This window comes from Bolinopsis microptera, chromosome 7, assembly GCF_026151205.1.
Source record: "Bolinopsis microptera isolate Bmic1 chromosome 7, MBARI_Bmic_1.0, whole genome shotgun sequence".
Taxonomy (NCBI): domain Eukaryota; kingdom Metazoa; phylum Ctenophora; class Tentaculata; order Lobata; family Bolinopsidae; genus Bolinopsis; species Bolinopsis microptera.
Window position 1 is genome coordinate 9948643 of NC_087078.1, and position 26930 is coordinate 9975572.

The 26930-nt window shown below is 38.3% G+C and overlaps 2 protein-coding genes across 2 annotated transcripts in view; one reads left to right on the forward strand and one right to left on the reverse strand.

The window, feature by feature from the left end:
• Positions 1-26930, forward strand: part of LOC134817856 (WD repeat-containing protein 13-like) — an 88313-nt gene that overhangs the window by 575 nt on the left and 60808 nt on the right. Inside the window, exons 3-8 of the mRNA XM_063827202.1 lie at positions 450-547; positions 1711-1812; positions 5271-5394; positions 5559-5696; positions 6693-6831; positions 17259-17343. Coding sequence (XP_063683272.1) covers positions 450-547; positions 1711-1812; positions 5271-5394; positions 5559-5696; positions 6693-6831; positions 17259-17343 — 686 coding nt within the window. The remainder of the gene's footprint in view (positions 1-449; positions 548-1710; positions 1813-5270; positions 5395-5558; positions 5697-6692; positions 6832-17258; positions 17344-26930) is intronic.
• Positions 18035-20221, reverse strand: LOC134817857 (uncharacterized). Its single transcript, XM_063827204.1, has 2 exons — positions 19987-20221; positions 18035-19651 (listed from the first exon to the last, which is right to left on the reverse strand). Exons 1-2 carry the CDS (start codon positions 20215-20217, stop codon positions 18713-18715), a joined length of 1170 nt encoding a protein of 389 aa, XP_063683274.1. The 5' UTR covers positions 20218-20221; the 3' UTR covers positions 18035-18712.

The following is a 26930-nucleotide window of genomic DNA, read 5'->3' on the forward strand; positions in this document are numbered from 1 at the left end:
ATCAGGGCTACTTCAGCTAGTGAGTGATGTCAAATTTAAGGTTAAGACTGGATCTGGAAGAGTCATTTTAGGGCCTACGAAATAATTTTCATATATACACTCTTTGAACATCCTCGATTTGCTTGAATCTCAAAAATGGCGAGCTGAAGGCCAGTCTTACAGGTTCTAATTGGACGTAATCATATCAGGGCTATTTCAGCTAGTGAGTGATGTCAAATTTAAGGTTGAGCCTGGATCCGGAGGAGTCATTTAAGGCCTACGAAATAATTTCCACCGTTATTTTCTGGCAAGGAAATATTTTATACATAATTATAACCTTCTTACATTTTAGTCAAAGTTTATCTGATATCTCTCGTACTGTATCTAAATATCCTATATGCATACTTGTTAAACGTCTAATTGTGAATAAACACGAATTATAGTTCAGCTCTCACGACCCCTTTATTCAGATCACAGCTCCTACGAGAGAGGAGTGACAGAGACAGATACTTCCAGTTGAGATCTAAACTCCTCTCCAGCAAATACCCTTCTGTTCTCACACCATCTGGTATGTTTTTGTGCATTGTTCAGGTAACCAGGTAACCAGGTAACCAGGTAACCAGGTAACCAGGTAACCAGGTAACCAGGTAACCAGGTAACCAGGTAACCAGGTAACTCCTCTCCAGCAAATATCCTTCTGTTCTCACACCATCTAATCTGGTATGTTTAGTTTTCATGTTGAGCGCAATGTGGAAACTTGAGAAAGTTCAATTGATGTTCCACTGAAAGTACATTATATTTCAGCTGTTGTTTATATTTACTGCTAACTTAAGGGGAGATACACCTAAAACGTTTTTGCTCCGAACATCGATTTTATTTTATATTATGGTTAAATAGACAAAAAGAATAAGATTGCACACCTTCAAAATTTTCTAAAAATATTCCCTCATCGAGAAAAAAAAAATTTTCTTTTTCGAAAATTTTTAAAATTTGGAGAAGTCTGTCACTGTAATACCGATAGTTCGGCCATTTTCAAATTTGTTGGCTGATTTTTTTACTGAACATTACTTACAATCCGTACAAGAAGCCATTGAAAGGATTATATAATTGAACGATAAATGACGAAGTTACAGACCAAACAAGGTCGAAAAAATAAAAATTGAAATTTTTCCCACTTCTAAAGTTGTACATTTCACCAATCACCCGGGTCAGCAGATATCGCTTCAAAAATTCTTGTGAGTGTAGCTGATGATCATATCAAACTTTTTGGAGTAGGATTTCTCTCAGATTTGAGTTTAAAGCTATGCAATGTGGCCTCAAACGACTTAGTAAAATTCATCGTAAAAAAGGGCAAAAAAGGCAGATTTAAGGCTTAAAATGCCTATAACCCAAAAAGTATCAGTTTTTTTGAAATAATTTTTACAGAATCGTAATCAGCTTGGTAAGACTATCGGTATTACAGTGACAGACTTCTCCAAATTTTAAAAATTTTCGAAAAAGAAAAATTTTTTTTTCTCGATGAGGGAATATTTTTAGAAAATTTTGAAGGTGTGCAATCTTATTCTTTTTGTCTATTTAACCATAATATAAAATAAAATCGATGTTCGGAGCAAAAACGTTTTTGGTGTACGTGTATCTCCCCTTAAGTTGTGTGAATTAGTTGAACACACTTAACTCTACGTGTCGATAACACAGTATTAACAACATCCTCACCCCAAACTAACCCCTCAGACTACAGGGCAGGGTCCAGGGCGAGCAGTATGCACAGTAGAACCTGTAGTATGGACAGTCTGGATATAATCGCTCCCCAACCTAGCGGCACACCGCAGACTGGTCAGTCTCTTAAAGTATATTAGTTTTCAGATCTGAACAAGTATTAATGCTTTTCAAACAAAGTTACAACGAATATATAACTATATAATATTAGTATATTAGTTTGCAGCACATAGATCTTCTGTATCAACCAAGAGGATGTTTATTAGGTCTCAAAAATTTAGGAGCTTATTTGTTAAAATCTAATAATCAAATCTTCAAACTTAACATTCAAAGAAATACCCCATCATCTGCTATTCATAAAAGTAACTTAACCAGAACCCCTACGTGCAAGTACCTTAAACCAGAACCCTACGCGTAAGTACCTTAACCAGAACCCCACGTGTAAGTACCTTAAAGCAGAACCCCACGTGTAAGTACCTTAAAGCAGAACCCCACGTGTAAGTAACTGAAACCAGAACCCCACGTGTAAGTAACTTAAACCAGAAACCCACGTGTAAGTAACTTAAACCAGAACCCTGCGTGTAAGTACCTTAAAGCAGAACCCCACGTGTAAGTAACTTAAAGCAGAACCCCACGTGTAAGTAACTTAAACCAGAACCCCACGTGTAAGTAACTTAAAGCAGAACCCCACATGTAAGTAACTTAAAGCAGAACCCCACGTGTAAGTAACTTAAACCAGAACCCCTACGTGTAAGTACCTTAAACCAAAACCCTACGTGTAAGTACCTTAAAGCAGAACCCCACGTGTAAGTACCTTAAACCAGAACCCCACGTGTAAGTAACTGAAACCAGAAACCCACGTGTAAGTAACTTAAACCAGAACCCCACGCGTAAGTACCTTAAACCAGAACCCCACGTGTAAGTAACTGAAACCAGAACCCCAAGTGTAAGTAACTTAAACCAGAAACCCACGTGTAAGTAACTTAAACCAGAACCCCTACGTGTAAGTACCTTAAACCAGAACCCTACGTGTAAGTACCTTAAACCAGAACCCCACGTGTAAGTAACTGAAACCAGAACCCCACGTGTAAGTAACTTAAACCAGAACCCCACGTGTAAGTACCTTAAAGCAGAACCCCACGTGTAAGTAACTTAAACCAGAACCCCACGTGTAAGTAACTTAAAGCAGAACCCCACGTGTAAGTAACTTAAAGCAGAACCCCACGCGTAAGTACCTTAACCAGAACCCCACGTGTAAGTACCTTAAAGCAGAACCCCACGCGTAAGTACCTTAACCAGAACCACACATGTAAGTACCTTAAAGCAGAACCCAACGTGTAAGTAACTTAAAGCAGAACCCCACGTGTAAGTACCTTAAACCAGAACCCCACGTGTAAGTAACTTAAACCAGAACCCCACGTGTAAGTAACTTAACCAGAACCCCACGTGTAAGTACTTTAAACCAGAACCCCACGTATAAGTAACTTAAACCAGAACCCTACGTGTAAGTACCTTAAAGAAGAACCCCACGTGTAAGTACCTTAAAGCAGAACCCCACGTGTAAGTAACTTAAACCAGAACCCCACATGTAAGTAACTTAAACCAGAACCCCACGTGTAAGTAACTTAAACCAGAACCCCACGTGTAAGTAACTTAAACTAGAACCCCACGTGTAAGTAACTTAAACCAGAACCCCACGTGTAAGTACCTTAAACCAGAACCCCACGTGTAAGTAACTTACACCAGAAACCCACGTGTAAGTAACTTAAACCAGAACCCCACGCGTAAGTAACTTAAACCAGAACCCCACGTGTAAGTAACTTAAAGCAGAACCCCACGTGTAAGTACCTTAAAGCAGAACCCCACGTGTAAGTAACTTAAACCAGAACCCCACGTGTAAGTAACTTAAACCAGAACCCCACGTGTAAGTACTTTAAACCAGAACCCCACGTATAAGTAACTTAAAGCAGAACCCCACGTGTAAGTAACTTAAAGCAGAACCCCACGTGTAAGTAACTTAAAGCAGAACCCCACATGTAAGTACCTTAAAGCAGAACCCCACGTGTAAGTAACTTAAACCAGAACCCCACATGTAAGTAACTTAAACCAGAACCCCACGTGTAAGTAACTTAAACCAGAACCCCACGTGTAAGTAACTTAAAGCAGAACCCCACGTGTAAGTAACTTAAAGCAGAACCCCACGTGTAAGAACCTTAACCAGAACCCCACGTGTAAGTACCTTAAACCAGAACCCTACGTGTAAGTATATGTAAGTGTGTAGTTTTGTTACGCGTTGATTATTGAGCTCTCTTATCTCATCTCTTATCGCTACAATTTAACGACGACTCAGCTGCTAGTTTGTGTCTGGTGCTGTACAATTCTGAATACATTATGGGAAATGTGGACTTTGACTCTACAATGTGGTCATGTAAATATTTGACCATGTTTGGTGAAGCTGCTAATGATCTTGGTGTTTGGACTGAGAGTGATGAAGACAATAAACTGTGATGAAGATAGTCATTTTACATTAGACAAGTTCAAGAAACCAAACAAGGACGTTTTAGTAAAGCACCTTTTTGATGCATTTCAGAATATTTTTATATACAAGGAAGCTTTTCTAACAGCGACAACAAAACTAGAGGAAATGAAAAGTGACATGATTAATGCTCAGAATTCAGTTATTCAGTTGCAAGGGGAACTCTTGGACATTAAGACTAAGGATCTAGAATCAGTCCAAAGAACTGTTCAAACTGCTGTAGAAAATACTGTTCAAGCTGAGATTAAGTCTTACAGTGCTGCTGTGTCAAAACACTCCCCCAGCTCTGCATCCACTTTCACAGCAGAGAACTTGAAGAAAGTAGTTCAGAATGTGGTAGCTGAAGAGGATCGCAGCAGAAATGTGTTGATTTTTGGTCTAAAGGAGGAAGCAGGAGAGAAACTTGGGGATAAAATTTGCGATGTGTTTGAACAAATGGCAGAGAAGCCACGCTTTGAAGCTGCTCGAATTGGGAATAAAGCTGCTGAAAAACATAGAGCTGTCAAAGTATCATTTGGAAGCTCTAGCACCGTTCATCAGATACTGATTAAAGCTAAAGAACTCAGACTGTCTCAGTGTTTCAAAACTGTCTTTATTTCACCGGATCGGTCGCCGGAGGAGCGTGAAGTACATAGACAGTTGGTTCTAGATTTGAAGAGGAAGGTCACGGAAAATCCTAATAAACGTTATTTTATCAGGACTGGTAAAATTTGTGAGAAAGATGAGTGAGATATAATGGTTTATTTCTTATCTAATAAAATAGATATTACATATTTTTTGGCCATTTTTACATGAACTCTTACACTTACTGGGAATATACATGCATTCTGGAGTTTAAATTATCACTTTTGTCACCACGCCAGCCGCTTTGAAGTCGGCAATTTTTATTTTTAATAATATTGGTTGTTGATATAAGCGGGATATAAATACTCTATTTCATTTCATTTCATTTCAAGTAACTTAAAACAGAACCCCACGTGTAAGTACCTTAAACCAGAACCCCACGTGTAAGTACCTTAAACCAGAACCCCACGTGTAGGTCGTAAGAAGGGAAATCAGCTGACACCTAGAAGACACCACACTCCTATAAGAACTGCTACTCAGCCTGATAAGGACAGTTATGCGTTTACAGACATGCCTCATATCTTCGACCAGCACTCCAAGTAAGCAACTTCTCCAGTTTTGTCTGGATTGCGAACATTGATTCAAATCAGTAATTTTTGGATATCATTGTAAGTATTTTCCATCGTTTTTACGTTCCACAAAAAGTATTTTCCCTATTAGTAATGGCTATTATGTCTATGTTGGTGATTGTTCACATTTGCAGAGCGGTGAGGCTGGTGCGGTTTGCTCACAACAGCTGTACTCTACTAGCATGCTGCTCAGACGACTTCACTATCTCCCTCTGTAACCTTGCTCCTTACAGTGTCAAGTGTGTGCTAGAGGGACACACCGGTCCTGTTAGGTAATTTAGTTTTATTTTTTATTTTTATTTATAATTTATAGTTAATTTTTATGATTTATCATAAATGAGTACATATTATATAGTATAGTAGTTGATGTTAATTAATTTTAAGTGGGATTTTTGTTGCATGTAAATTGGGAGCGGGTATTAAGTTTCGCGATGGTAGAGAATTGATTAAGGCACCGGAAATGTTGATAAAATTGCTCATCACTTAGATTCAACTCCAGTAAATTGGTAGGTATTTTACTATAAATCAAACCAAGAACCAATTATATATGAGTTTCTTAATTGAACTCGAATGAGAAATTGTGGACTTATCCTTGTCTCGTTTACAATTTCAGAACTAGAGAAAACACATACTGATTATACTGACCTACCGTTTGATCTTTCAACCAAGCGGTAGGTATGAGCCGCCTGACATAGTGACATTCTTCATGTCATGTCTAACACTCTGGAACAATGCCAATATGTTTATATGAACATAGCTTTGAAACATAATGGCATTATTCCAGAGTTTTAAACTGCTTCTAGACCGACTGTTAGACATGACATGAAGATTGTCACTATGTCAGGCGGCTGTTAAACTTCCCTGCAACCTTTACTTAGTCGAGGAAGGCGGTCCGAGGGCTATTGAAGCCATGGAGTTATGGCCTAACCTGATGACCTTACCCAAAGAAATATTAAATCGGAATACGACTAAATAAATAATAAATTTATCATTTGGAAGTACCCATCACGCTCGAGGGCATGGAACTTGAATACGGAAAACACATTGGGAAAGTAGAAGTGTCCTTGATTCTCAATAATGTGTTTTGTATGATCGTCTGTTTGTCTGTTCGTCTGTTTGTCTGTTTGTTTGTTTGTTTGTCTGTTTGTCTGTTTGTCTGTTTGTCTGTTTGTCTGTTTGTCTGTTTGTCTGTTTGTCTGTCTGTCTGTTTGTCTGTTTGTCTGTTTGTCTGTATGTTTATCTTTCTGTGTAACATCTCCATCTGACAGGGATATGGACTGGTCTATAGACAACAGCTCCCTCCTGTCCGTGTCAGTAGACGGTACAGCCCGACTCTGGAGATGTGACTCTGGTACTTGTATCCGCACTATCGCCTCCTCTCACCCCCTCACTGCTATCAGATTCCAGGTTTATTTCAGCTTCAATGGTCTAGAGTTAGACGCTAGTTTCGTAATGCAAACGAGTATATTTTTTCCCGATCCATGACTCAAAGTGCCAAAGACACAAAAGAGTCAAGGACAAGGGTTAGCGAACGAGGCTTTTTTTGATATGGTAGCTTTGCGACCGTGCGTGTGAGCGTGCGAGCATACATATGTGCCTGTCCGCATTGTTGTCGCCCACATTCTTACCTGCGCAAAGTTATTTTGCGCAGATAATATGAATTAAACAATTGTTGGCGCGCGGTGCTGAACTGACCACTGACCAGGTACATTGTTAATATCCCACTTGGCACTAATTGATAGCATATTATTATTATTTTGAGTTAGTAATAGTATTTTGTACAGATCCGTGTCAGGTTGCTGGGTTGCATGAACAATAAACATATTATATGGTTACATAGAAATATAGGGGGGGGGGGGGGGGGGGGGGGGCAAGTGGATATTTGTAGATATTTGGATAATGTCATCCACTTTTTTCGTGAATTATCCATTACAATAATCTACAAATATCTACATTTATCTACAAAAAATGTATATCTCAAATATGTGCCCAGAAATTCTACTGAATTTTTGGAGATAAATGTATAAATTTGTAGAATTTGTAGAATTTTCGTGAATTATCCGTTTTAATACTTTCAACACTACTATATAACAAATAATTTGAGGTCCCAATGTCAAAGCGATAGAAGAGACTATGACGTGACCGTTTGTATCCTAAGCAACGCATCTACTTCCTGGGCTACAGTATTGACTTCGCCATTTTCTCCTCCCTCACCGCCATCTTCTCCTCCCTCTTTCCTTCACTATGGATCTGAATTCTGTTACCAATGTTTTAAACTCGTTTTCATTAAAAGAGCTGAAAGCTCTTAAGGCCAGTGTTGAGAATGTCATGAAACTTAAGAGGGATTCTGTTAAATGCGAGGACTTCTTGGAGTTGCATTCAGATTTTGTTCAAAACAAGAGTGTTGATGTCTGAACTTGAAACACTTATGGCCAGGCAAACTGCTGTGAAAACTGCCACAAAGTGGCTCACTTCCACTGGAGAAGAATATGTATGGTCTTCCTCAAATGGACACACCACGACTAAGGAGCCAATCGATATTTTAAATTATCCTGGGATATCAGAGCTTATGCATGATATCAACTCCAAGTTTGGCTGCAAGCTAAACTCATGCCTAGCAAGCATGTACAAGTCTGGTTCTTGTGCAACTAGGTACCACAACGACGACGAGGTGTCTCTTGACCAGTCGCAAGGTATTTATGTAGTTTCATTTGGAGCTGAGAGGACCCTCGACATAATTCCAGAAAATGGTGATAAGCGATGTAACAGTAAATGCCATATCACCCCAAAGGACTGTAGTTTGTATATTATGAAACCGGGGTGTCAGGAATATTGTCCTCACAAGGTTCGTGCAGACAGATCAGCTAAGGAGACTCGGTATAGCTTATCTTTTCGCTGCCAGATACCGAAGACAGATACAAATGTAGTCAGGGAGCAGAATGTCTTCACTACAATTCCTTTGCCGCCCACCACCACCTCAACACCAACCCTCTACTACCGAAATGCTCCAAGAAAACCGAAGAGCAGGAAAACCACTGTCCTGTTTGGTACGTCAATGACAAAATTCGTACGGACAAATAAGTTGGGATTCCGGGGAAGGAAAGTGATCAATGTGTCCCAAAGTGGTGCAAAAATTAGAGACATCACTGAAAATATTCAGCATTTTCATAAAACTCATGCAGCTGCAGAAGCTGACGATATTGAAAAGATTATATTGAGTGTTGGTACAAATGACATAAAACATTCTAAGTATGGGGTTCAGTTCCTTAGGAAGTATCTTAATGACTTAATTGACACCACTAAGCAGTTATTTCCCGCTGCAATTATAATTATCCAATGTTGTCTTCCTATTAAGTGTTTATATTCCTACATAGCAAAGAATGTTCTAGATTTTAATAATCTACTTAAAGAGTTATGCCTAAATAATAATTGCGTGTTCTTAGACTGTTTCTCAGACTTTTTAACTCGAGACTTTAGATCCTGTAATGAACTTCTATACCATGATTGGCTTCATCTCAACATGAGAGGAGTAGGTTTACTGTCCACTTGGCTTAAGTTTGTTGTAAACAAACACAGTTTTGACAGGGTTGTAAATAATCTTCTGGGAATTTAAATCTTTGATCTTTTCTTTCATTTAATATTTTGATTAAGTCGTTGCGCCTAAAATTAAAACTCAAACAAATCTCTGATTTAATCTTTTTCTCAATTGTATGCCTCCTATTTCAGGTACATTCGGTCACTGCCCATTTTCCCATATGTTAGACAATGAATCGTTTAGACTTAGAATAGGTCTTTTTGCATGCAAAAGGCCTCGTACACAGTCAAGAAATGCACATATACATATCAACACGTTTATACCTAACAAAATTTACACATTTAAGTCTCCATGCACCCCACACATCAACTACAATTATCATAATCATATGTTTCTCTTCTATTCTCTCATCATGACTTACTTTCTCCCAATTCTTCTCTCCACGACTAGGTCCATGAACACTGTACTCCCCCTAGATTCTAATATTTATTCCTCTCTACTCCTTGACAGCCCACGTTATCTTATACCATTTCTTGCTTGCTCCCACATCAAACTTTTCTTTGTAATTATCTCCTCATGGTTTATAAGAAATGTTCTTCTCCCTGGTAAGATGAATAGAGCCAAGTATTCCAGCCGCCTCAGGCGTCTAGTCTCTTTATTCATTCTTTGGGTTTTCTCTCTTAACTTTCTTTTGATAACTCTTGTTAATCCTTCTATGCTTAATCAAGGTCCCAACTCCCTATCTGTACTCTACCAAAATGTCCAAGGTCTTATTCCTTTCAGTAACCTAAGCTCCTCCCATCCCCTTCTTGATGGTAATAAGATTTCCGAACTTCAATCCTTTGCTAACATAGAGCAGCCTGACATAATTGCCCTAAATGAGACTTGGCTCAAAAAATCTATTTCTAGCAACGAAATCTTTCCTTCTTCTCAATATGAAATCTTCCGCAATGACCGCACGAGAAAGACTCATCCTCAAGATCCTAATAACCCTAAAAAGTTTAGGGAAAATGGAGGTGGTGTTCTTTTGGCTGTTCGGTCTGATCTCGACGCCACTACAACCCGACTACCAGTTAGCCTAGGTGCAGAAATGCTTGCTGTTAAAATTGCTTTTCCTAACAAAGAGAGTATTGTAATCTGTACTTGTTATAGAGTAGGAACTCTTGGGTTACCTAATCATGATGTCATAGTTAGTTATATTCGCAAGCTAGTTTCCAAAAAGAATCCCCCTAAAATCTATGTTATTGGTGACTTTAATCTCCCCCATACAGACTGGCTATCTTCATCCAGTACCGTACCTATTGAGCAATCCTTCATAGATTCTTTCAGTGATCTTTCTCTCTCCCAGTTGATCACATCACCCACCCATAAAAGTGGTAATACATTAGACATTCTTCTCACTAATTATGATAACACAATCGATAACTTGAATGTCTGTGATCCTCATTCCGTGTGCAAATCTGATCATTTTCCTGTCACTTTTTCAATTAAAAGCTCCTTTTCCCGCAAGAAAACTCCTAAACGTAAAATCTATAATTATAAGAAAGCAAACTGGGACATGATTAATCGTGAATTATGCTCGATTAATTGGCAAGTCCTAGAATGCCTAGATCCTGATTCGTCTTGGAAGTTAGTTAAAGACTGCATTATGAATTTAGTTGATATACATATTCCTAAAGTAACTATTAAATCAGAGTTTCAACCCCCGTGGTTCGATAGTGAACTTTTTTCTTCATGCCGTAAAAAAGATAGACTCAGAGCTAAATTTAAAATTTCTGGTTCTATTTCTGATGAGTTAAAGTTTGTTACTAGCCGTAAAGATTTTAAGAGGCTTTCATCAGCCAAAATAAGAGACAATCTTTTCAATAGTGATGATCCAGCGCTTATAACTAAGAAGTTTTGGTCACATGTTAAGTATAAATCTAACTCCTGCCGTATTCCTAATTGTGTTAGTTATTCTGGACAGCTTCGGTTCAAACCCAAAGCTCAAGCTGAACTTTTCAATTCTTTCTTTTATAACCAGTTTTCGGATCCTTCACTTTATGACACTGACATCTCCTATGTCAATGATTTTGATTTTGATATTGACTTCGATCATCGGGATGTTCGTAAGCTTCTTTCAAATATTAATTCAAATAAAGCCCAGGGACCAGATGGCATACACGGTAAAATTCTCAAAAATTGTTCCGTAGGTTTAGCTTACCCTCTAACATGCATTTTTCGTGGATCTTACAACAGCGGCTACATTCCACAAGAATGGAAACTTGCAAATGTTGTCCCAATATTTAAGAAAGGTAAGAAAAGTGAGGTTGAAAACTATAGACCAATATCCCTTACTTGTTTAGTCATGAAAGTTTTTGAGCGCATTGTTAAACGTAAACTGCTTTCTTTGACAAGTACCCTTCTTGATCCCAGGCAGCATGGTTTTCTAGAGCACAAGTCATGCACAACCAATATGGTTGACTTTTGTGATAGCCTGGCATTGTCTCTTAACGAAAACATTATCAATCATGTTGTGTATTTTGATTTTGCTAAGGCATTTGATTCTGTAAATCATGATATCCTTCTTCATAAGCTAAAGACCTTATATAACATTGATGGTACACTTCTCAAATTTCTTACCAATTACCTTCAAGGCCGTTACCAAAGAGTGGTTATTGGTAATGAGATGTCATCTACCCTCTCAGTTAATTCTGGTGTCCCCCAGGGCTCTATTCTTGGTCCCTTACTTTTTGTATTGTTTATCAATGATATTCCTCTTGGCCTTTCGGATAATACTGATATTGTTTTGTATGCCGATGATACAAAAATCTGGCGTAAAATACATTCATCTTCTGATAATACTAATTTACAAATGGATATAGACTATCTCTCTGACTGGGCACTAAGAAACAAAATGCGATTCCATCCAGCAAAATGTAAAGTGCTTATTGTTTCAGGAAAACCATCTTTATCTCCTCCATTCGCATATAATCTTGATGGCTCTCCTCTTGTGTATGTAGAGTTAGAAAAAGATCTTGGAGTCGATGTTACTCCTAAGCTAAGTTGGAATAGTCAGTGCGACAGAATTTATACTAAGGCCTGCCAACAACTTGTTATGGTCAGAAGAGATGGCCATATTGTCATTGATCAGAAACGTCGCCGGGCGCTTTACCTCTCCCTGGTTCGTAGCCAATTCGAAAATTGTTCCATAATCTGGCGCCCTTGTAATAAATCACTTAGTGATAAATTAGAAAGTCTCCAAAAGAGAGCTATTAAATGGATTCTGTCTGAAGAGGGCCGCAGTTATCCACCTGAGCAATATGTCAAAAAGTGCAAGCTTGTCGACATTCTCCCTTTGTCTCAAAAGTTTGACTTGAATGATCTTATTTTTTTCCACAAAGTTCTTAACAATTTAATTCCTGTATCGCTGCCTCACTATCTCTCTTTATATCAGGGCACTTCTCGACTAAGACGTTGCCACCTCGACAGTCTGTCTATTGTGTCATCAATTTTACCTAAGTTAAGTCAGAATTCACACACCACATGTACCTCAAATAGCCCACTGGCAAAATCATTTTTCTACAGAACCCATATACTGTGGAATGGACTCCCTTTACAGGTAAGACAGATTGTGTCTACTAGCCTTTTCAAAGCTGAGGTCACTAAGCATCTATGGAAATGTTTATTGGATAGTGAAACAACAGTCTAGCCTAGTCTCTTTGCTCCCCATATTATTATTATTTTTGTTTTATTAATTTTTTTATCTACCTTCCTATACTTTCAACATCATATCACACTTCACCCGCACACCTTCTCACACATTAATGACCATTTCAGACCTGTATCTAATGTATCTGGAATTTGACGTATTGAAATACCAATTTTGACTCTATATCCACAGTTATTCACCATGGATTTGTTTCTTATTAAATAGTTTTTCATAAATTTTTGGATTTAGATTAATTCGATGTAATGGGTCCAAGTTACTGCGGACATAGTCAACTATGTGTTTACCGTGTTTGGGTGCCCATCATATTTTACAGATGGGGGCGATATTTTGAACGATTCTATTTTATATTCATCTATTGCTGTACTCTGTAAAATTTGAAAAGTATTTAATAAAAAAAAAAAATCCATTGACAATAATCTACAAATATCTACATTTATCTACAAAAAATGTAATCTCAAATATGTGCCCAGAAATTCTACTGAATTTTTGGAGATAAATGTATAAATTTGTAGAATGTCATCCACTTTTTTCGTGGATTATCCATTCTACATTAATCTACAAATATCTACCCTCCAATCACATTTTGACAATAAGCTTTCATTCCTCAAAATGCAGTGTCCTACTAAATGGAAAGCCTGGCCTAGAAAAACTAAGGATATACTCAAAAATCTGTGTGATAAGAAATCTGCAAACTTCAAAAGGAGAGACAACAAGAGACGAAGGAAAGTTGAAAAACTGGCTAAAAAAGCATTAGATGGTGGTTCTGTTATAATTCTCATCGATTCACATGAAATACCTTTAGGAGCAGTTTCAGTACTCAGTAAAGGTCTTGGTTTTGTCCCTACTCCTACAGTAGATGTTCTCCAAACAAGACTTGACATGAGACGCACCACCAACAGTATTATAAACTCTTCTAGAAGGTCAAGTGTATCAAGTAACAGCTCTACTGATATTCCAATTGATATTAGTGATGACCAACAATCAACCAGTTCTGAATTCAGACTCCCTTCAAAACTCCGAAAGAAGAACTACAACCTCCCAACACCTAGTGAAGATCGGGCAGTCAATGATATAGTCCAAAGCATGGAATCTGAGTTGGACCAAATCCTCCACACATCAGGACCACGCAAACAAAAACCCAAGAAAGAAAATCTCATACCAATCGAACAAGAAGGATTAAAATGGCTCGAAAAGAAGGTATCAGATGGAATAATAGCAATAACACCAGCCGACAAAGGAGGAAGCATCCTCATTGTTGATCCCAAGTTACTGAGAAATAAGACCCTTGAGAAACTAGAAAATCCTCAACTATACCAGAAACTTGATTCCGACCCACTCCATACCCTCCACGGTGAACTTTTTGACACTTGGGTCGAAGGTAAGACAAGAGGCTTCATTACACCTGAAGAAGCAAAGTCTGTGATGGGTATTTCAGACAACACAAATAAGGCAGGCACAGGCCCGACCAACAGGCCAAGTACAGCTCCTCACCATAAACCGGGAAAGAGCTACTTTTACCCCTCCTTGAAAGTGCACAAACTGAGGAAAGACCAACTTATCCCAGGAGTTGAACCACCAGTGAGACTTATTACAGCACTTCAAGAAGGTATCAGTAAAAAGAGTGATGTGTTTGTAGCCACGAAATACTTAAGACCCCTGGAAAAAGACTTCTGCCAAGACCTCCTTACAGACACAACAGATGCATTAATTTGGCTCGACGAAATCAACTCTAATAAGCCCCAAGTTGAAAAGAAAACATATAAACCGTTTACTTTTGACTTCAAGGGCCTTTACGACTCACTCAGCCCCTCCCTTGTCATTGAAGCTCTTAAATTTGCCATGGACCAATTAAGACCCGACTGGTCTATGAACTTCAAAGCTTGGCTAATTGACTTGGTGAACCACAGCCTAAAATCATCTATAGGTTTTTTCGAGAATGCTTGGTACAAACAAATACACGGTGTACCTACTGGAGGTTCTCTATGTGTTCAACTGGCAAACATCGCTGTGTTTTATGTCCTTAACAAGGAAGTCTACTCAAACCCCACACTAATGGACCAAGTAGCATCTGTTAAGAGATACATTGACGACGGAGCAGGTCAGTTTACAGGTACTACCAGACAGTTTTCAGCATGGATAAAGAAGGTCAACGAAAACATCGCTCCCGATGGCCTTGAAATAGATGAATTCCAAGCAGAAAATACAGCTGAATATGTCAGTTTTCTAGATGTACAGTTTACTTTCGACCATCAAGGAGAGCTTCAAACTGATCTATACGTAAAAGAAACAGACTCCAGGTCCTACCTACATTTCAGCAGTAGTCACCCCAATCACATATTCTCAGGAATTGTATACTCCCAGTGTTTACGCCTCAGGAGGATAATCAATTCAAAGGAGAGATTAGAGACCCAGCTTAACATTCTCAAACGGGCGTTTCATGAATCAGGATACCCTAGTAAAATGGCTGACAACATAGCTAACAAAGTCCTTGGCATGGAAAGAGTGTTAGTCAGGAAGAGTACGGTCGAGCCTAATGAACAATCCCCGCTATCAGCCATACCAATCAGAGTCATCTCCAGTTATGGAAGTGACAATGACTTGGTGAATGTTGTCCAGAAATACGAAGGTCACTTGAGACGAACTCGTAGTTTTAGTGAAAGTGAGAGTCAGCAAGCCACAAACTCCACCACAGCACCGAAAGGAAAAAATAAACTGTTTCAGTTTGTGAAGAAAACGGGATCTACGCTTAGATCTCGCCTCGTTACATCTAAACAGCTTGCCTTAGGTGCTAAACATGGTAAAACTGAACCCTGTCACAGAAGAAACTGCAAGTGTTGTAAAATGATCATGAATAAGGACTCCATCACATCAAATGGCAAAAAGATCAAATCAGCCCCTGGTTGTTGCAAGACCTATAACATCATCTATCTTGTACAGTGTTCGATTTGCAAGAAAAACTATGTGGGTAGGACTATTAATAGCTTGCATAAAAGGATGGACGGACACAGGTCCAAATTTTATGAAATCGTTGATGGTAGAGCATTTGATATTACTAGTGATGAGTATAGCCTAGGAGTTCACTTGATTGACCACGGTTTAGGAGTACATACAGATTTTAATGAAACTTTTAGAACTTTTATTTTAGAGAATTGCAGTCCCAGTACACTTGAAGTAAAAGAAAATAACTACATACATTTGCTTAATTCTCTTAGACCTTTTGGCCTTAATACTGTCAATCCCTTTGGATTACCTATATTCCATAAACCTTAATATGATCTTTTTACCTTTTTCGGATTCTTAATTTTGTAACGGTTTGAGTTTCACTAACCTTTTAACATTTTTTAGGTTCAATGTCACTGGAGATGACTACAATCGAAATATATTTGGCAAGAATCTGAATGTTTTCAGTGTTGAAAGTTTAGTTTCTTAAATCCTGGAGTAGTCATTCGTGTCCCTGATATTTGGGTTAATTCTAACTCTCCTACAAATATCTACAAATATCCACTTGGCTCCCCCCCAATATACACGATTTTCAAATTCAATATGTAATTATATTAACTGGGCGGCGCTCGGCCTTTCACTCCGCCATATATGCATGCTTATAAACAGTTAAGACTGGGGTCCCCAGGTTGTATGAAATATGATAAAATATACGCCATCACGGATCGGGAAATTGAGCGGCCATCCACAAAAGAAAAGCGGCCGCATTTCTTGTTTATTTCAATTTGTTCAAACTCAGATTCTTGGCGAGCTTCAACTGAAAGATTGACTCCTCAAATGTTTTACAGAAAGAACGAAACATTGTTTTTTACTCAGTAGCTTGTAAGCAGCAAGTAATAAAGTATTAATCCACTAGCTCAAAGTTACTCTTAAGGTCCATAGTTGAATAATAAGTCCACTAATAATGATCATATTAAAAATTAAAACATGGAGCTACTGAAGCCGCACGTTCGATACCTCAACATAAAAACAATCAAATCTAACTCTATATTACAAGCCAGATGTAAGACTTCAGCATAATTATAACAATTAGTTAAACTAGCAGGAACCCGTCTAACCCTAAAGTGATGTCAAGACTCGAGAGACTAAAATAATTATTATCTATTTAATTCGCGTTTTTGACACCACTTGGGAGTCCAAATTTTGGGCACTAAAATTATTACTCCTTGGCCAATTTTTTATTTTTTCATGCTGATTTGAAGGCCATTAAAGCATTTGACCCAGTCAAAAAAGTTTCAGTTGTATATCTTTTACGGTTTTTGCGGAAAGGTGCGTATATATATCGTCTCGCTTTATATATAGTAAGATGTAGGTCTTTGACTCTTTATAGAGCTGTTACTCTGTCTAATAGCTATCTGTTAACCCCCCCTAATAGGTATTGTTACCCTCCTCATTTCCCCTCCGTAGCCGATGAACAACAACGTGTGTTAAATGGCATAAAATGTCAATTTACTCAAAGGTTTTCCATTTTCCCCTCAAAAATGTGTGCCATTTTAGGTAATTTTAGATAATTTTAGGTGACTTTATATTCATTAGGTCTAATAGGTGTAGAATGTAGATGTTATCCCCACTCTCCTCTCTTCTCAGCCAATGAACAACAACGTGTGCGTGGCGGGAGACGAAGAAGGAGTACTGAGGGGTTACAATCTCAGCACTGGGAAAGCTCTGTCGGGTCAGTGGAAATATTTCCTTGTGTTTCATGTTTGTCATCTGTCTCATTGTTGATGTCTTTTTGTCCGTCAGTTTGCAAAATCAAAGCTTGTTTGGTATGTGCCTGTCAGTTCTTGTGTATCATGTGAAGGTTTTTGTCAATACTAAGACGCAATGAAACTACCGGACCACGATGTATGGGGACTTGCCACCCCATGGCAACATTAAAAATGTATCGACTCTGTTACATCGTTTCCTTTTAATATTAAACTCCGTTACAAATTGAACTGGGATGTAATGTAATCTGTAATCATATCTGTATGTCGTATGGTTGGAATTTTACGAGGATTTACAGGAGCTGATTTTATAGTTTGGGCGGAAAATGCAAAATTCGGAATTTGCCGGAGACAAAAATCATTGCAGAATTTTGCAAACTGTTACAAAATTTGTCATAATCTGAACTGGTCACTGGGGTCTATCATTGAGGAACGTGTCGAGATGGAAATTATTAATCTGGAATGCTGCAAATATCTTTGCAATTTGTCACAATATGAATGGTGGTGAATCTTCTACTGGGCTAAATTATTCTATTATATTATTCTATTACAATAGAACGGGTAGGTAGATCTACAATATCACATACTCACTGTGAATCTCTGCAGTTTAATTAATTTAATTTCAATCAATTTATTTAAATAATCAAACCATGTGTTACAGCAACAATAAGAATATTAGACAATTGTCAAATAAAATAATACAAGTAACAATTTAATAATTATAAATATTTTATAATTCATTATAATTCCATAATTTCGGAATCCTCTTGTTCTACTGTGTCCAACTAGCTCTCCCAGCACAGCTCGCACGTTATTCACCGTAGAAACACAAACTATGCACTTTGAAGAGTCTCTCTTACACGGGCAGATCAAAGGGAAGGCGTCGTTTTAACAAAACATGGGTTTAACAAACAGATATTGTTCACACAGAAGGGGGGGGGGGGGGGGGGGGTAGCAACATAGTGCGCGGGTTACCATAGCAACTGTCAACACTAGTCAGACTCGAGTACATCAGGCTCTAAATCTTGTTAGTCTGATACAAGCTGGTGTTGTGGCATCTAGCTAAGTGCGCTGAGTTTAGCGCGGGAAGTTACAACACAATATGTTAGTGCCGAATGTCAGTTACTGGGAAGGTCAGGTTAAGGGTGTACATACTAAACGAACAACTTTCTTAATCACTAGAAAGTCGCGCATAGTTCAGGCACGACCTAATTGACTGCACTAACTGTTTTGGAGTTTCTGACACAAGCTGATAGATGAAACACTCGGCTTCTTAAATCTGTTCAACGAAACTGAAAGCGAAACTGTAACTGAAATTGAAAGTGAAAGTGTTGATCACACAGCAGTAACATGCTCTCCACAGTCTCCATTCTCTACCAACTTCTCCCCCGCCTGACACTCCACTGTCCTCACTAACCGCTCCTTACATTCCTTCTCCCGAATATACTCCTTCTCCCGAATATACTCTTTCTCCTGAATATTGTTCAACTGACCTCCACTTCCTATACTTTTAGGAGGACTCCTACTCAGGGACCTACATAGGGACGCCTTTCTGCTCCCAGGTAAAAGTTTAAAAGTTGACATACGGTAGGAACCTCTGGAGACCAAGTCCGTGATCTGAGTCCGGCTGTGGCGGCTCCCACTGGAGAGTGTCTGTTTTACGTTCTGACAACATGGGTTTGCTAGTCTGAGGAAATAAACAGCCGGATCCACAACCGGTGAGAGCAGAGAGATACCGTTAGCAATAAAGTGGTTCATCTCAATCTCCACCCCAGCTGTAACACAAGTCATGTAAACCACCCCTGAGATGTGAAGGAGAAAGAAGGACATGGTCAGCACCACCGTGGTGATCGCTGCTGAGTTTCTAGCGTTCCTTTTAGCACAATTCCGAGCCGTCCTGCTCTTGAGGAGCCGATGGACGCTCACAGCGTTAGCCAACAACATGACAACCATAGCCAGGGTAACCTGGAGGAAGACCGTGAAGATCCTCCAAGCTCGGTACACTGTCTGGTTGGTGAAGGCGTGTTTCAGGGACATCCGACAAGGTTCCAGGTCGTCTCTGTTTAGTCGCATGATAACCGGTACTAGAGACTGTCCGGAGAGCAGGAGGACAGACAGGATGATGATCCGGAGGGTGATGGTCCGGTATCGGGAGAGGGTGTTGCTGTAAGGGAAGGTGATGACCAGGGCTCTGAGGACTGCTAGAACGCAGAGCAGGAGGTAGAGAAGTCGCATTCCTGTGTCTAGTGCAAACTCTATCACTTCACACGCCGCCTGGGAAGGGAGCAGTGTTATAGTGGCTTTAACCACGTGATATGACGTCACACCACGTGATATGACGTCACACCAGGTGACATGACGTCACACCAGGTGACATGACGTCACACCACGTGACATGACGTCACAACACGTGATATGACGTCACAACACGTCACACCACGTGACAATTGTCTGTATAAATGATTTTATAATTCCTATAACTAGCAAGTAATATGTTGATAATAGTTTTGTAAAATCAACATTTTTGTTTTTGTCACAATGGGTAGTTTAAAGAAAGAAGCACCGAAAGAAGCCACAAATCTAACTAAAAATATCCAAACACTACATACCGCATTGGTAACATGAAGTTTAAAGTCACTGAGATAGTTGACGGCGAACTTGGACACTGCCAGAGCCACCACCAAGTCGGTAGTGGCTACAGCCTTGTAGAGCAGCAGTGTAGACTCGTGTATAGAGTGGTCTCCTAAGTGGAGGTAGACCACTGCAATGATGTTAGCGGGGACTCCCACGAATGACGTCACGCACGTGCAGATGTAGAAAAAACGAACCGAGAACTCCATGGTAGGAGCTATATTTGGTAGTGGGGGTTAATAAATAGTTTGTTTAACTTAAAAATAAATAGCTTGTTTGTCAAAACTAGTGTTAGTAGGTATGTAATAAATAGTTTGTTTAACTTGAAAATAAATAGTTTGTTTGTCAAAACTAGTGTTAGTAGGTATGTAATAAATTTGTAATTTGTTTAACTTGAAAATAAAATCTGCTTTGCATTTTTCTACGCTAAACATGGGCTAGGGTGTTACAAAGTGTTATCACTAATGTTTATCATTCATTTGATACGAACTAGGAAAATAAAAAAGGGTGGTAACACATGTGAGGCCTATGACCACTGAGCTATGACAAAAAACACAAAGATCGTGTGAGTAGGCCGAGACTCTGGTATTAAAATAAAACAAAAGTTAAAGTTGTTAAAATAGTTAGAGTAGTTTATAAGTTATGGAATTTAAAGTAAGTAAGGATTCTATTTAAATATAAACTGCAGTAACTTCAAACACTAAATATGCTTAGATGCTTTTCCAGATAAAAATGGTCCATATTATGGAAATCTATTTTACCCAATGCAATTTCTATTCGAGAATGTCTGTGAGAAATGAAGAAATGATAAAAAATTATCTTTTTTTTTTTTTTTTTTCTAGACACTTATTTTACTTCGGTGTATTCCAACAGCCACAATGTTACACAAGTGCAACCAGCCAATTACAGGAAGCCGAAGGATCTTTTTGGCCAGTGACGGTTAAGGTAGTGTGTACCATACTTTCTTCGTCCGAGACTTTGCTGCAATGTGCAGCTCCTCATTTAACCCTCACACCCGATTTCTCGAGTATTCGGCTGAGTAGACCGGGGGGCTGCATAGACCACTCATGATCCTTAGCTGAACGTCGACGACGCTCACCCCACGACCAGGCAGTCAGTGGGTTTCGAACTCGCAACCTAACGATTGTAAGACAGGCGTTCTAACCAACTGCGCTACCTGGCCGTTAAAAGTTGTTAAATTGGATAAGCAATGAAACGGCATCAAGTAGGTGATATCTTCGTGAATAAAATTACATCTCTAGCCTACAAAAAAGGAACATGGTTAGAAACACCAGTAATTCTTACAAATTATAGAAAATTTAACATTATTATAAAAATCACAAGCTGAGCAACCTAAGACAAAATTAAAAAAATAAAAGATTAAAATTATATTTAGGTACATGACAATTGCTATTGTTTGAAAGATAGAAACCTTCTTATCATGCTTATTATGATGCTTATTAGGATGTGTAAACTGTATTGTGTATCGAAGTAAAAATAACAGTATAATAAAACAGATAGATTTATCTGGTTCTACAATACAAATATTATTTGCTTGGGCAGTTACTGACATAAAATTATGATCTTTATCAAAGTAATTACAGTACAATAAGTTCTTAAGTTACCGATATTATTATTTGCTTGGTTGGTTACAGACATAAAATAAAAGAATGTAAATTTAATTTGTACAAGTTATTTTTTCGCGGTTCCTCAAAAACATTTTTCGCAGTTGTTTACTAGACGCATTGTTAGAGAGTAAGAAAAAAGTAATAAAATTGTGAGGCACAAAAAAACTATCTATGAAGTTCAAAACTAGGGATATCCGACTAAACATAACAGCATAAGAAGACAATGTCAAGTCTGTGGTTCAGAGTTTCTGGTTGGATAGTTACATTTATTTTAGACATAACGTCCGACTAATTGTGTGGAGAAACGGAGAACAACATTACTAAAGGAATCTGTTATCCTGGCTCAGGAACAAATTTGCAACATTTCTCTTTCTAACTTTAGATCATTAAATTAAAAAATTGTAGATTCTAGATGGGTTAGACCTGAAACGTGTCAAAAGATAAACAGAATGATTGTATTTCTGGTCGGGCTGCCCAAAACATTTACTGTTATATCGTAATTTTTTGTCGTAACATACTGACACTATCACCCATGACGATTCATTTCAACAGCTTTCTTTACTTGCAATAAATTAATATCTGGAATTTATTCAAACGGTTTACGGGGATATACACTAACACCTACACAGTAATACAGTTACAGACTTAAAACCAGATGAAAAAAGCTTTAAAAACAAAAAACGAAATTGTTTGAAAGTGCGTACTATATTTTCTGAATACAAAGTCATATCCCCGGCCAAATCATGAACGATTTGATGCATTTCCCCTTTTAAAGGCCACTGCAGAGTTTGCAACCGACTACCAAAAGCTATTGTTGGAATACTAATAGCTTTAGTCTATCACAACATAAATCGTATCTACCAAAAATATTCACAAATGCCTTGTTTTAAAATGTCAATTAGTTGCCTGAGGCTCAACAATAATTAATGTTAATAAATGTTTTAAAGAAGTTTATGTCAATTGTTTGTATGGCCCTGAGAAACAAGGATCTACTCTAACTTGGCATTTGACGCAATTGACAGTTAACAATAATTGGCAATATCTTACAATGTTATTGACAGAAAATTAAACCATGCAGTATCATGGAACATTGTAGAAATGAAAACCACGTCTATCATTTAATTAAAGCATACAATCTTGAATCTACATTGTACTGCGAAGAAGGGATAAAAGTGTTCGAAAGAGAACAGCTACAGTTTATATTTAAATAGAATCCTTAGGGACAACACCACGATAGAATTGAAATTCGTCAACTCTACGATAATTGCTATGGCGGCCTATAATAGTATAATTAAATTTAAACCTTGAAAACCGTCTATTTAACCATTGAGAACATGCTGTATTCTCGTATTAGCGGCAGGCATCAATCTCCTCAGAGAGCTCAGAGAAACAGAACCAACAATAAAACATGCTCTCAACAATAAAACAAACGTTCACCACAATAGAGTTACAGTTGCCGAAGTCTCTTAACCTTGTTGATCAGACGTTAAACACGTACCCAATACAAGGGCGGGTTATCCGGCAGCCTTAGTAGTGTTAGTTTAACGGATATTCACTAGAAAGTAGGGTAAAACTTCCCCTGATTCACTAGAAAGTACGGTAAACTAGTGGTGGGAAATAGTGGGAATAGTGGGAATGTTCACGTGAACCTCGGGTCAACTTCCTCTGAAGTAATATTCTACAAGTGTGCACGTTTGTGGGACTTCCCAGAATTTCTTATTCACTTCTGGGATTGCTACAATTACGGGATTAGACAGCTTATAATGTGACTAAACCCAGGGCTAATTCCAGACGAATGCTGGACTAATAACGTGTAATTAATTACAAACCAACAAGTAAATTATAAATATAACGGACTCTTCGTATCTTTTATGTATGTATTTCTCCTTGTTACAGACATTATGTATAGACTATAATAGTACTAAGATCAAACCCTCTTGGAATACGTAGAACTATTATAGTTATTCCCGAAAGCATAACGACTATCATTAGTCATAAACTAAAGGAATTCCACACTTAACGTTGAGCAGGTGCAAAAAACCCGACGCAAGTTCCTTGAAAAAAAAAACAGTTACGTTTTAAAACAAGTGCCCTCAAAATAGCAGTAAACGTCATAGAAAAGGCACGCTGGGAAAAGAGATCTGTTATCAGGCCGGCAGACCCTTTGATATGTCCAGACCCTCTCTAACAGCTATAGAGACACATGTGAAGTCTCAGACATGAAGCACAGAACGGAGACAACCCCGCAACCCTGTGCCACCCTCGGCACGGATTATTCCTTCTCTGGTGCTCCTCTTTAGGTGCTTCTGAGCTAAGTCAACAACGGCGATATTTCACAAACACGATGAAATTGAATACGTAATGGTCACGTCTTGTTCGTTTTCCTTTGGGCCTTAAGATGCTTCAGTGTTGAGTCAACAAAGGTAGCGTTAGTCAAAGAGAAAATGCCATAATCAAAGAGAATAAGGTGATAAGGTAATGACATGTCGAGTTAAAAGAGTATATAACGTAATCGTCGTATGTTCTTTATAGGATGCTTCAAGTTGATATTTCAGCGACTTTCAATATTATCGGTATTTGATAAAAGCAAAAGAGGTTGAATGTTGGCAAATGAATGACTCGTCAAGCTTAAACGTAATCCCATAACAGATTGAAATTGAGTCACTTTGTCTTTAGTCACGATTAGATATAATTAAATAATTCGAATCAGATGTGCTACATACAATGTGTTGGAATCTGATGGTGTAAAGACTTTACAAGACATTAGAGTCCACCACATTGTGTATAAGTATATGAGCTAAAATTCCTGCAAATAATCCAACCTGAGAGTGCATAATGGCTGCAAATTAAGCGAATTGTTCAGCTTAATTGAGTAATTGCTGTGTTTTTTTGTCGTCAAATTTGCTGCACTCAAAAAAGGTTTGGGCAGGTGCACCTAAATGTTGCCTCTGCCAGTAACCTAACCATTAACTAAAAATGAAATATTCTAAGAAATTCGATTTAGGAAAACTTAAGAAACTTTAAAATTTACATCTTGTTGCCGTTGGGTAGCTATTTATGTAGTCTCGGTCCGTTATGTCGAGAGCCGACAGGCCACTAGCTACTCTGACCGGACGTAATAACTGTACCGTATTTATAGTACTAAGACACGAGTATAACCAATAGGATTCCATGATACTCACACATCAATAAGATTAAGTCTTTGAAGTTAAAAGTTTTACGTACTTAAAGGTTACTTACTAAAGGAAAGCCTTAAGTACCGTGAAATATTTGACCAAGACCTACAGGATGAGCTAAATATCCCATCTTTATGAGAGCGAGCTGTGAGGCTTTAGTGTCTGCTTAGCCGAGGTCGGTTACCTAACACCTCGGTCCTCGACTGTAAGAATAGTTTTCTAAGCATTGTCAATCTGTTATTAATTATATAAAACAACTTCGCGCTTTACCATTAGTGACGTGTAGAGTTGTCGTATTATTATTGTCGGGAATTTCCCGATAAAGAGTACGGAACGTTTCGACTGCTTAATTTTAATTGACCATAGAAATCTTTGAATTGCATCGCGTGGTAAGATCTACCGTGAAATAGCAGCCTTATTAAGTGATCCAACGATTTAGGAAATCTGTAAAGTGGGTTTCTTCACAAATATTCTGGTATTTGATAAACATTTTGGAGGTATTTCCCAGCTTCTACTGATAGGTTATCAGAGGCACTGCTCCGCGGCGAGCAGTAAACTCGAATGACAGTGTTTCTATTTTTTTCACGTTTTGCATTAAGTATTAACCCATTGTTTTTTAAAGCATTCATGTATTCTAAGTCTTCAAGTATTTTCTTTATATTAGAGACAAGAGAGGCGCCACTGATCAGATGGCAAGAGAATTATGACTTATAATTTGTATAATCAGAAATGATCTTTGTATTTTACTAGCAGCACATTTTTATGTGTTGGGAAACTATTTGTAACCTGGTTTGGTCACAGAAACCTAAGCAACATGTCCTGTAAGTTTTAAAAACACTGACAATAATGGTATGCGCTTGGATCTGTTTAGAAAGACTACTTTCAACCTCCCAGCGCTTGGATCTATTTAGAAAGACTATTCTCCCATACCAAATTCTGAAACTGCGATAAATCTGCTTACAGCAATAAACACACGTTTAGGAACATATTTTGATAAATGGTTTGGCAAAGTCGAACAAAATGATTGCGGGAAAACGCGAGCATCAACACAACGAAAGGTGTAATTTATTGATTAGCACAAAAAACGGTCGTTAGAATGAAAATAAATCACAGGCAAGCAAAAGGCTTGAGAAGAGGAAAATTCAGAAAGTACTGTGATGAGAGCAATCAAAGGAGGACTTGAGGCTTTTTTTATTAGATCGAATATTCAGCGAAAATGGGTGATTGGTTTTTCACCTAATATTGCGAATATGTGCAAAAAAAGTGCGGACATGTGCTGAAAAAGGCTAAAAGTGCGATACCGCACTTAAATGTTGCCTCTGCAGTTACACTGCGTGATAGTTGTCCCCTCAGGAATGCTACCTTGTTGCTAAATGCCTCATCTGAAGCTCCCCGTGGATGCGGTGTTACGGGTAGTTCCCCTCATTTCCGCATTCCTGCTCTCTGCACGGCCACCCGGTAGGTATTTTACAGAGCCACTTATTCTGTCTTAAATAGCGGTAATGGCAAGCAGGGCAAGCTTACCCACACTCCTATACCCTTCTTAGTTCTTCATATGTTGCGTTATTCTAGAAGGTTCTTAGCGCCTCTTTCTGGCGTGACGTCACGTGATTTTAGTTAAATGAGTGCTGATTAGTGCAGTGATTGCTGAATATCAGACCTCTATCCATGAAATCAATTAAGCGTGTTATTTCAGAGAATATTATCAGGATATACAAATGAGAACGACAGAATGGTTCCTAATTGGTTTCGACTTTTGCCAACGACAAAATTCTGCTGATAAATGCCATTTAAAATTATAAAATGGATCCCAAAATAAAATACCGGATAACATTAGAGTCGAGCAGGCTCCAGTAAACAACAAATTCCATTCCAGGAATAAGAAAATATCACAGCTGAGATACAGATATCAGTATCAAGTTTATAATTACGTGGAAGATATGGTTACATGAGTCTTGGCTGACTGACCACTCTCTCAGAAGTTTAGAAAACTAGATGGGGTGGTCCTCATTCTTGGTATCTCTACGGCTTCACGGCGACAACCAATTACCGGTTGATAGCTATAGCCCTGATAGGAGCAAAACATGTTGTTTTGCAGAAATTGTTAGAGACCAAATA